Source organism: Juglans regia, chromosome 16 (genome assembly GCF_001411555.2).
Source record: "Juglans regia cultivar Chandler chromosome 16, Walnut 2.0, whole genome shotgun sequence".
NCBI classification, from domain to species: Eukaryota; Viridiplantae; Streptophyta; class Magnoliopsida; order Fagales; family Juglandaceae; genus Juglans; species Juglans regia.
The window spans coordinates 27,271,146-27,283,242 of NC_049916.1; the positions used below are offsets into that span (position 1 = coordinate 27,271,146).

Sequence of the window (12,097 nt, forward strand, 5' to 3'; positions counted from 1 at the left end):
ACAGTTAAAAATAGACACAAAAACAAAAAAAAAAGTAATGATTTCCATGACAAATATGGATAGGTTTGTAAATTTCGACTTAATTTCTCGATATGCACGAGAATTACAGTTCATCAATGATATCTTGATGAAGATTGCCATTAACTCAGAAAACAGCTAGCTAGCTAGCTAGCTAATGCTAATTAATTAAACTAATTGCCTCCTAATATTGCAGCTATGTATAATAATAATGCTAATTAATTAACTTGCATGACATATAGCTATATATATATATATATATATTATATATAGCGCCGGATCATGACTGCCCTATCACAGTACTTGATGATCTCCAACTCGATCTTTAATTCCTTCTACTACTACTACTTCCGAACGAACACGATCGAGTGCTAACTAATATTTACAATTTTCTTTTATTGATCTAACGAAGTCCATTCCAGTGCTACCCTTGAGAAAGCTAATGCACAGTTTCTTCCATGCCTCTCTATCCGGCTCATGACCTTCTACCATCTTAGCTCTCACCTCCTCAGCATAGGATTCCTGCATAAAATACATGCCAAAACGATGATATATATTTATATATATATTATATTATATATAGTAGTTGATGAGACGGATAATTTATAAGGACATATATACCATAATCAAATCGCGTTGGAGAAGGCGGTCATCAACGAGGTGAAGAAGAATGTCGTGTGTGTACTCGGGGTGACCTTGGATGCCCATGAAATGATTCCCATACCTAAACATCTCGATTCCTGTTTTCTCAGACCATGCAATCACCTCAGCCTTGGCAGGAAGTTCCCGGACCTGACATCCACATTATATATACATGGAATTAATTAGTATGTCACATTAAGAAAACATATGATTAATCAGTTGTGATTGCAAGTGTCAATATTCCTGCTAGCTGTACGTCCGGTTACAAAGTGATGATATTTTCCTTCCATTTAGATATATAGAAATACCTCGTCTCGGTGGCATTCGATCAGAGAGAGAGTTGCAGGAATTTTCAGATCAGAAGAAAGGAGCTTTGAGGAGGATGATAAATGAATGGTTGTGACTCCAATGTCCCAGCCCGACTTGTTCCGACCTGTCTGTCCTCCAATTGCACGGGCTAGTATCTGATCAAAATCGTAATTCATTAATTTTTACATAACAAAGAAAATTTATTTCTTTCATTTGGATATATATTCATGTTTAAAAACACGAGGCTCGTTAATTATAATTACCACCATAAATATTTACAAGAAGAAAAATGGCAACCAACAAGATCCTTAATTCGCTACCCAAAAAAAAACTTAGCCTAGAGGAGTATCTATCAGAAAATAGTATCCATCAATAAAATTAGAGAAAAGCTAAATCCACCGTAGACCCATCTCGATACCCCTAATTTTTTTTTTAAATTTTTTTTACTTAATATGTAAAGAAATATTTTTTTAATAACGTTATAAATTTTTTTAAAATATTTAAGAATATGAAAAAAATAATTAAAAAAATTAAATAGCCTTATCGGGAGACATTCTCATACTAGACCAGTCTCATAAAACTAATGTTTTGACCTTATTTAAATTTAAAACTCACTTCAATTTATTATTATAATTTTTTTAAATTTTTATATAAAATATAATAAATAATTCAAATTTTTTAAATTTTTTAAAAAATAATATTTTATTTAAATTATTTAAAATTATTTCAATAGAAACGTGTACGTGACTCGCATGTAACGTCAGTCTCAGGCATACTTTTCGTACTCAAAAAGTGGCCAGGGCACGACACAAGACATCTTACGTCAATTCTATTAAAAAAAAACAAGACATCTTATATCCAATATTATAGGATCAGGCAGTCCCAGATCGAGAATTAACTGGCCCCACACGCACAATTCATGATCATTTGCAGCCATCACGTTTTAATTCCTAACAGAAAGATATATATTGATTTACAGCCTACCGACAATTGCGGTGCGTCACTCATGCATTTATATATGAACTGTATATGTGCTCTTGTCCACGATGTGAACAGTGATGTGGAAACAATAATGTATTTTAAAGTTTTGCTTTTTCTTCAAATCAATCTTTTGCAGAACATTATGGTCCTTATCTCTTCATTTTATGGGACATGGGATTTACTCAATAATGCCAATCTTATGGTAATTGTATACCAACAAAGAGACCTACCATAAATAGTCATTCATGAACTAATATAATTTTATACAAAAGAATTATACAAAAAGAATTTTATAAAATGACGTGGTTTCATCTGATTCATCATAATCTGACGAACCACATTAAATTACTTCAATTTATAAGATTATTTTTATATAATTCCTACGTGGTTAAAATATTTCTCATATATAAGAAATACATGTTTTCTACTTTATACCCCAAAATTGATGCATTCCACTCCTAAAGTATAAAAAATAGATTATTTTGCAAGTTCTATTAAGATATTATCATTAAGCTGTCATATCACTTACATTTCATCAATTTTAAACCTTAAAATTGAATAAAGAAAGAAAATATGTTTTTGTTTTTTTTAATAAATAGGATATGTAATTTGTTGGTTTTGTAAGTTTAGAATGTAAAGTGTAAAATCTCTAATTATTTAAAGGTGCAAACTGTAATTTTACAAAGACAATTGTGAGTATACATGAAACATGCATGATATTCAAGATTTTCACCTTACTAAATCATGCTTCACGTGACATTCAAGAAATTAGGCTTGCCTCCTTGTCACTCTTTGACTGTTAGGTTTCAACAAGTCCTAGTCACGGCCAACATATGGTTACATGGCACATTCATCAGAGTACTACTTCATTACATAGTTTCTATTAAGTTTGAATGTTCAGAAAGTTTCGTGTACCTATGTTGATTTGGCAATAGAGAAATTTTGAAAATTCTTTAAAAAAATATCTAAAATAAAAATAAAAGAAATAATAATTGTTATCAAAACTTCTAACATATATATATTGATTTCCATAACAAACAAAAACTAAATAATTTTCACAAAAAAAGAAAAAGAAAAGACCTCTCACAAACATTTCAATCTAAACATATTCTTGATGGATTCGATCCACAACTTTTTGAAACTCCAATAAGAGAGAAAAAAAAAAAAAATTATAAACTTCGACAAATCCCACCACCTAACAAAACAAAAAAAAAGAAATTTATGGGTTTTCACCAAACTTTCAAAATAATAGCTTACATACACAAATACCCTGCTCGACTATCATCGAGAGGATTGAGATTCACTGAAATTAAAAAAAAAAAAAAATTTAATAAAGCCAAGAGATCATGAGACACGACAATACATGTACAGTAATGATACACCTACAACATTTTATACAACACATTATTGTACAATGTATTGTATAATGTGTTGTAAGTAAATCATTTTTCATACATGTAACATGAACCCTAAAGACCTCGTACAACACCTATTTCCCTCATAAGTAGACTGGGTCTTAGATCTTACCAAACGGTTTCAATTTACAATTAGAGTGTTATAAAGAGATTATATAAAATTAAGGTATGATCAATCAAATTTATTTTATAATAAAAATAATTTTATAATTTAATAAATTATATTAAAATATATCAATTTATAAAATTAATTTTTGTAACTAAAATATTTGTCTTCCATTTAACATAGTAGTCTCCGTCAACATGCATGATAGTCTCTATCAACATAGCTCACATAATTTTCAATTCTTAATAATCGGCTGCGGGAGGACACATCCTCTTCTTTGTTGACTTACATATATAATATGATTTATAAAAAAAATTTAAAAATTAAATCATTTGAAAATCAATATTTACGAGAATATATATTTTACACCAATTTATAAATAAAAAAATTATATATAAAAATTATACTCCATTTAAAATGTAATTGCACAAAGACTGAAAAAGAAGGCTATACTTCCGTCCAAAAGTGGTCTGCGACACAACTACCGGACCACTGGCACATAAATTTCTGTGCGACGGACTCCGTGCCAACCGCCTCGTGACTTTTTCAGTTTCATCTCTCTCTCTCTCTCTCCGCCTCACACAACTGCCGCCATGGCGTTTGCTTTCGTCTCGTTAAAGTCATCATGCACACGCGCATTAGTAGCGTGTACAAATAACGAAAATAACAAATACGACGGCTACCAACGAACTTTTTTTTTCTTTTTTGCGAGTGAGATATTGATGGAAAAAAAAAATGCTGAAAAAATCATTTACAGATTGAAAAGATCAAAACGCTAAAACCCAGAAATTAAAAAGGAAAGAAAACTTTTGAAATGGATAAAGAAACAGCTAGGGTTTCCCTTTAGATCAGGAGTGCTTGGATATGCAATGTGGCATGAGCATCCACCGGTTTCTAGTGCAACAAAATGGGTGGAAGGTGGAGAATCAATAGGCTGGCACCAAATCCCAACCAGAGTAATTTAAAGCACGCAAAAACAGAAAAACAAACCACTATTCTAATGGCCGAATTAGGAGATTAAACTATGAAGACAGATAGAATTAATTACCTGGTGTCCAAAGCATATACCCAGAACTTTTTTCTTCATGGAGTCCAATTTCTTCAACAGATTCAACAGCTTACAGATCCAAACGTCGTTTCCATGTGCATCGTTGCAGCTTCCAGTGATCACAAACCCATCAAAAACACCGATCTCTTCGTCGTCCGGGAACTCGCCGCAGGCCACGCGGTACATTTTCCACGTCTCGCCTTCCTCGGCCAGCATTCTCACGAACACCCCGAAGTACCCTCCGTACATCTTCTTCACGTAGTCCGAGTCCTCTGCGCACAGAAGAACGGCGAATCTCTTCCCACCCATTTCCATTCTCTCTCACTCACTCTCTCTCTTTCTCTAAATGGGGGTTTTACAGAGATAGAGAAAGACAAGGAAGAAATACTGTTTCGGCCTTTCCTCTACTTCTCTCTCTGTAAATGCCCTCTTTCTCACTCCAAAACCCAACTGAGAGAGAGAGAGAGAGAGAGAGAGAGATAAGAGAAAGAGGAGACCGATGATCGATCTTCTCAAATATAAGCGTTGAGGTTATCCCTCTGTCTGTTTTTTTTTATTTGTTCGGAGGTTGTCACAGATGGACAAGAAGGAAGCTGGTTATAAACTGGTGGTGGGTTCCAGAAAGGGTAATTGTTCGGACACCTAATTTACAAGCGTAGCCTCGGCCCACTATTTGGCCGTTTACCAGAATTACCCTCGATGTGAAAGCTATTCATTCCAATTCAAACAAACTTCAATACTTAAATGTTGACAGTAATGAATGAATCTAACCGGATTACGGGATCGATTGGGACTCACCAATGTACCTTGCCTCAAACTCTGTAAAAGTTGGGGAAATTGGATTATCGTCGCGCAAACCCCAAAAAAAAATAAATAAATAAATAAATAAATAAAATCTTACATAATTCGGTATGATTAAATAAGGTGGGATGAGTTGAGATGATTTATGAATAATAATAAGATATTTGAGTTAAATATTTGAAATTAAAAATTATTTGTATTTGTGGTGTTTGGATATTGAGCCTCGTTTATTTTCACAATTCCTTTCAAGTATTCATCTCATTTTATCTAATTATTATAATTTTTTCAGATTATCATATATAATAAAATAAACAATTCAACATTTTTAAATTTTAAAATAAAAATAATATTAAAAAAATATATTATAATAATATTTTATTCAATTTTTAATTTTAATCTCAATTCATCTGTGAAAACAAACAAGGAAGATGAGATGAGATGGAAATATCTATCTATCCAAACCAGGTCTTAAAGTAATAGAACGGGAAATGTTAAATGTACTTAAGAAATGCTAAATATACTTATAAAATAGAGAAATGCTAAATGTATTTAAGAGAAACTTATAAAATATTTACTTCCACGTTCAGTTATTGATATGCCGAAAATAATGAAATTTGATTTCAAAAGAAAATGATAAAATTAGTCAGCTTGTAAGTTTTTTATAAGTAAAATTGTAAATATATATAATATGTAGCACTCCTAAAAAAAAAATCATACAAATTGACATGGATTCATATGATACAATATTATATCTATTTTGTAGTGAAAATAATTTTGCAATCTAAGACCTTAATTTACGAATTTATTTTTTAAAGAAATCTCTTTATATATAGATCAATACCGGCAATTTGGTGAGTTATATATAGTTGTAATTTAAATAGTATTGCGTGTGTAATGTTTTCCTGAATCTGATATTTGGTTTCAGATATATGCCCGACCTTGTACTTAATTGAGGCTCCTAATTCGCAGTTTGGTGTGCAGGCCGTGCATTTTGATCGATCGAGTTAATTCCATATATAGCCAGAAATTCTCCACATGCAGTCGTGTACGTTTCTGCATGCATGGTATTAATTTGGAGCTCGATCAATATAATATGCATGCAGTACTCGCTTTTCATCATGTACATGTTTATGTACTGGAATTTTGAGCCTTTTCTAATTTTTGCCGCTGGAGATCAGTGGAGACTACTGTATATATAAGATAAAGAGAAGATAAAGTGGGTCGTCGATGCTAGTGCATGAAGTTTACACAACAAATGAAATTTGGATTCATTAATTTGTAATGCAAAGTATAAACATATAAGAGAAAAAGTTTAGATCATTAGTCTTAATTATTAGTAGTGAAAGATGACTAGAAAAGCTCAATACACAAACCATTGCATGCATATAATTATTATGTGATGATAATTTCTATCTTCATGTGACTAAATTCAAGCCCCAAGAGTCGATTAATTGTTACAAAAATATATGGCAAGACTCGTGCATATATCCGTACGTTTTGGTAACATTAATAGCTTTCCATGCTTTAAATTAGCATGCACCTACTCATAAAGGAGATTTGTAAGATCAAATTTCCAAAAATTCAGAGGATATTCTTAATTTCCTCGATAGTAATACCTTATATACAACTCAATTTATATATACAGATCAAGATAGTCATGCAAAAATTAAAATTTAATTTAGAAGAAAACTCAAATTAATTAATTAATTAATTTTTTTCAATAAATGGTACTATCATATATATATATATTGGTACTTGATTGTGAAATTAATTGTGGATATCATCAATCTTTTCTTAATTTTTTTTTTTTTTGGTTTGAAATTATTTCATCAACCATGCATAATTATGTCTTCCTCATAGAAACTAGTGCATGCAACTACGAAACCACATGAAGACCGTTTGAGTGGTTGTAGTCACAAATCACCAAGTCATCGGCTGAGTGGTCAATTTATAATCGAAGTTTCTTTTCATTTATTTTTTCCTTCCCTTTTTTCTTTGGCCAATGAATGATTGAGTAATGCTTCACAACCTTCTCAACCTCCATATATTATCTTTTTTTTTTTTAATTTTTTAATTTTTTAATTTTTTTTAAAAATTTTTTTTTGAGTTTATTTTTTTAAAAATAATTTTATTTTTCTATTCATTATTCATATATTAAAAATTTGATGAAAGAAAAAAATAATAAGATTTAAAAAATATATAGTGTGTGAAAGATGAGAGGTTGTGTAGATTTTTTCTGAATGATATTCCAACCACTACAAAGCTAGTCCACGTGAGGGATTGCTTTGACTTTGATTGGTGGAGTCTGAGTATGATTATCTCAAATATTTTGCCTATATATCTATTGCGTGTTCCAATCTATATTACCAACAAATTAAAGTTGTGATAACTAGCTGGAAAACCACTAAGGATCAATTCAGTGAAAGGGATATTTAGGTCCCTTAGTTATAAGTTTACAACTAGTGGACATGTTCAGCTTGTGGGCCCAAGACTGGGGACGCATTGTCCAAGAGCCCATAAGCCCATTGTCCAAAAGCCAATGTGACCCATGGGTGTAACCGTGTGATATGATAATGCCAATGGATCATGATAGTTATCTCGTCCTCTTATTATGGCATAACTAGTGCTTATTTATGTCCTCAACACCTTTATAAATAACACCTAAAGGTAACACTAAACTCTAACTTTGGTTTATATACACATATTGAGATCACATTTCTTTAACTTAGGAATCGGAGCTTCCCTAGGAGACCAGTGCTGCCCTTTCATCTGTTGCAAGTCATCCAAGCAGTTGATGGTGTGAAACACGTTATTTACAGTGGCGGCCACCTGAGGATGCAGACGAACCAACTTGCAATTGGTAGAAGCCAATTGAGACTCCAACTCCTTTATCTTTGTCTTCTGCTCTTTGTTTGTGGATTCCAAGCGCACCATGATTTTGGCCGTCTAATCCAAGTGGGTGTCGGCGTCCTCCCGACTATTCTTATAGGCGGCAAACCGTGATGCCAACCCTACATAATTCTCCTTCGACTCGAATAGTTGAAGGTTAGGTTGCCTACACTCCTTTGCATGTGACGTTTTCACCGCTAATAGCTCAAGTGCGAGCTTTTTGGCTCCTCCTCAAAGGAAGATAGTACCTGAACAGACTCCCGAGAATGCTACTCAGCCTCTGCTTGCAACTTCCGAGAGGAGGCTAGTGCCTCACTTAGGAGGGATACTTGGGCTTTGGCAAACACCCGTTCCAATTCCACTAGCAAAAGAGCAAAATTGTCGTGGACTTGGAGGGGACTGGGCACGAAGCAATTCGCCCCATAGCTCACACGACTCTTCACGGAGAGACTTGAGGTCGGCTTCTAAGGCATGAATGTGCCCATTAGCTTGCTCTGGATAGCACTCAACCTCAGTCTTCTCAGCCAAAAGACGTTCCATCTCCTTAAAAAAAGACGCTCCCTCTCATTCTTGGTGAAGAACCCTTGAATTCGTCTCTTCCGCACCTCATCTTCCAGGTGGGCACGATCACTCACAATCCAAGCCGCTAGGTCGTCCACCCTTTGCATAGTACAAAGGCCAAACAAGGTAGTCATTACAAGTAAGAATAGCCAACAATCAAAGAAGAAGATCAGGTACAAAGTAAGACGATATCGAGGATAATAAATCCTTCAAGCGTCGAGACATCTCCGCCACAGGCCTGGAAGGAGGAGGAAGACACCTGGGCGCCACCCCCTTGACCCCACTTGCTTCAGTTGCTGCTTGAGTTCCCCCTAATAAGGAATATGCTAAAGGCACGAGAGGGTCGGTTGGAACTTTTGTCTCAGACACAAACACACCTTGACCTTGACCTTGGTCCCTGTCCCTATGGTCGTCATGCTCCCGCCGCCAACTCTATCTGGATCGTCCCCATCTCTCCCTCTTCTTCCAAGGATGAGCCACCCCTCTCTTGGGGAGTTTAGGAGTCCCATCACTGCCAAAAGAAGAGGGGGAAGGGGAGGGAATAGAGACGCTCTCTTCATTTGTGGGCGGAGTCTCTCCCCCTGAGATGGTCGCTGGTAGGGAATTGGGCGTGGAATCTTGCTTGCCATAGGTTTCAATGCTGTCAAAGCCTTCGATGTCAGTCTGGGTTTCCCCAACTTGAGGGGCAACAGCTTCAAGCATGGCCACCCTAGACAAGCCCATGGAAAATGCGTTGTAAATATCTGTAGAAATATCATCGACACTAGAAATTGAAGTCGGGGAGAGAAAGGAAGGGAACTCAAAAGGGAAAGTACTCACTGAACCAAACTCCTTCGAAGGCAAGTAAAAAATCGAAGGTCGTTACCAGGTCAACAAGGGCTTGCCCCATGAGCCCATTGAGGTTGTCAAGACCTGGTGATGTGGGTGGTGACACCCTCACAGGAGAGACTTCGGGTGCCTTACTCCTAACAGCAACGTTAGAACTAGAAGCCATGATCCATTTTGATTCCACTTCCACCTCCACGACGGGCTTTGTAGTTTCACCCTCGCCGCCTTCACTATGACTTGGACATTTTTGGGGACGCTCAGTAGACGAAGGAGCATGTCTCTTTGTCGGAGGTGTCACGACCTTAAATTTACGCCCCCTAACATGGACGCGATTAGGCACCACAAGGAACCTATCGATGTTGGCGACGGTTAGGAGTTGCTCAGTTCCGAGACCACCATCATTTTCTTTAGCTCAGTTGAGGACTATATCAACACTAGAGCGTTCTTTATCAGTTAGCTATAGCAAGAGGCTTTTGTCGTCAGTCACTTTTCCCTAATTCGCATGAACGAAGAAATCTTAGATGTGCCTTTCTTTGGCGAGAAATTCCCAACCTTCCCCAGAAAGAAGGAATTTTTCTTTTCCTGCCATTGCTTGACATTAGAGTGGTAGGGCTCGAACGCCACCAAGCGTTGTGAATGAACACGAAAGCTACAAATGTTACCTGGCAGCCTCTTTATGGAATAAAAGGAAGGAATTCCTTGGCGGTCAAATCTGGATAAGTTTCCCCCAAGGGTTCCTAGGTCATGTGAAAAATCACGCATGAGCATGGTAGAACACGCCATGCATGCGAATGAAGTTTAGTAGGAGCCAACCCCCAGAAAGTCCAAGACATTGCTGATTGGACGAATGAAAGGGAATAGCAAGCCATGCGCTAGGGCACAAACCGGAAGGAAAACAGATCTCGCGTACCCTTCCTTATCAATGTGTCCCCCATCTAGAATAGAGAGCTTTACATAATGGGGGATGCGATAGGTGGACCTCAACTTCATTAGGTCTCGCTCAATAAGGGTGGAACGCTAAGTGAATCCCTTGAATATGGAAGGGCTCGGTTGTCGGAAGACTCTGTGGCAACGTCGGAATAGGCCCTCGCTGGAGCTTGGGCCAAAGGTTGGTTAGGGATACGTGAGGAGTCGTAGTTAGCCACGAGAGAGGATGTGAGAAGGAAAATGAGTTAGGGTACGAGAAAGAAAATGAAAGAGAATGTGAAAAAGCAAGAAGAGATACGGCACAAATAGGAGAGATGAAATGAATCAAGAAAATGAAAGAGGGGAGAGGGGAGAGGGTAGAGGGTAATGATGAGGAGGTTCTTGGGAAGCCAAACGGATGAGAACGCTGACAGTTACCATTCTTTTCAAATGGGAGAGAATAAATGAGCGTGAACAGTTGCGTGGCCACATTTTTGGGGTATGGCGACAAGTTTGGATCTATACTTTAGTTAGTGTGGATCCTTAGTGGGGTAGAAGGAAAGGAAATCTGATGGCCACCAACCTAACCTAAGCCAGTGGGGTAAGGTGCCTCCATAACCCAAGCCAACGGATAAGGTACCTTCAAGCGGATTAAAAGGATATGAAAAAAATTAATTCCCTCTGTGCCAACACATAGGAAATTAGCGAGCTAACTGTAAGGGATTTTTAAGTCCATTGGTTATAAGTCCACGACTAGTGAATAGGTTCAGCCTATAGACCCAAGACTGGGGGACGTATTGTCCAAGAGCCCATGTGACCCACGGGTTTAACCGTGTGATATGATAATGCCGATGGATCAGGATAGTTATCTCGTCTACTTATTATGGGATAACTAGTGCTTATGTATGTCCTCAATATCTCTATAAATAACACCTAAATGTAACATTAAACTCTAACTTTGGCTTATATACACATATTGAGATCACGTTTCTCTAACTAAGACATCGTTGCTTTTCAGGGTGACCAGTGCCACCCTCTCATCTGTTGTAGGTCATCCGAACAATTAGTGATGTGAAACACGTCATTTACACTTATATATATACATATTACATATGTATATATATGATGCAATAATTAAGAACGTTCTTTGCAATCATATATGGTTGAAGATAATTCCTCCATTAAAATTTAATGCAACCATGTTCCATAAATATTAATTAATGCAAGAGTATTCAACTTTTTCTTCAACATTTTATATCTTTTGTTCCCCACTTATAGGAAAGAAATGTAGCTAAGACTTTTAAAATTGAGAAATATTAGACTTTGGAAAAATATTTCCCAAAAAATCTGGTTTATGTAATTAAATAGTCACTCTTGACGTGATACATATTATTTATCATGTGAAAAATATTTTAGTCGTAAAAGAATTATATAAAAGTAATTCTACAAATTGATATAATTTGGTGCGATATGTCAGATTGTAAAGTTGAGCGGTACTACTCTGCCGCCTGAGTAGCACCGCTCAGACTTACCACTAGTTGATTTTGTAACTTATTTTTATTTTTATTTTTCTATTCACATTTTTTTAATATA

The 12,097-nt window shown here is 35.9% G+C and overlaps 1 protein-coding gene across 1 annotated transcript; it reads right to left on the reverse strand.

Moving 5' to 3' along the window:
• Positions 1-58: 58 nt before the first annotated feature.
• On the reverse strand, positions 59-5,076 carry LOC108995673 (gamma-glutamyl peptidase 5-like). The gene is made up of 4 exons (XM_018971279.2): positions 4,520-5,076; positions 969-1,124; positions 640-810; positions 59-540 (listed from the first exon to the last, which is right to left on the reverse strand). Exons 1-4 carry the CDS (start codon positions 4,832-4,834, stop codon positions 394-396), a joined length of 789 nt encoding a protein of 262 aa, XP_018826824.2. The 5' UTR covers positions 4,835-5,076; the 3' UTR covers positions 59-393.
• Positions 5,077-12,097: the final 7,021 nt, after the last annotated feature.

Excerpts from the sequence above, each read along its gene's own strand:
- LOC108995673 (XM_018971279.2), bottom strand. The coding sequence starts at position 4,834 with ATGGAAATGGGTGGGAAGAGATTCGCCGTTCTTCTGTGCGCAGAGGAC. Across the intron at positions 1,125-4,519 it reads GTATATGCTTTGGACACCAG|ATACTAGCCCGTGCAATTGG; the intron begins GTAATTAATTCT and ends GATTTTGATCAG. Across the intron at positions 811-968 it reads TCGAATGCCACCGAGACGAG|GTCCGGGAACTTCCTGCCAA; the intron begins GTATTTCTATAT and ends TGTGGATGTCAG.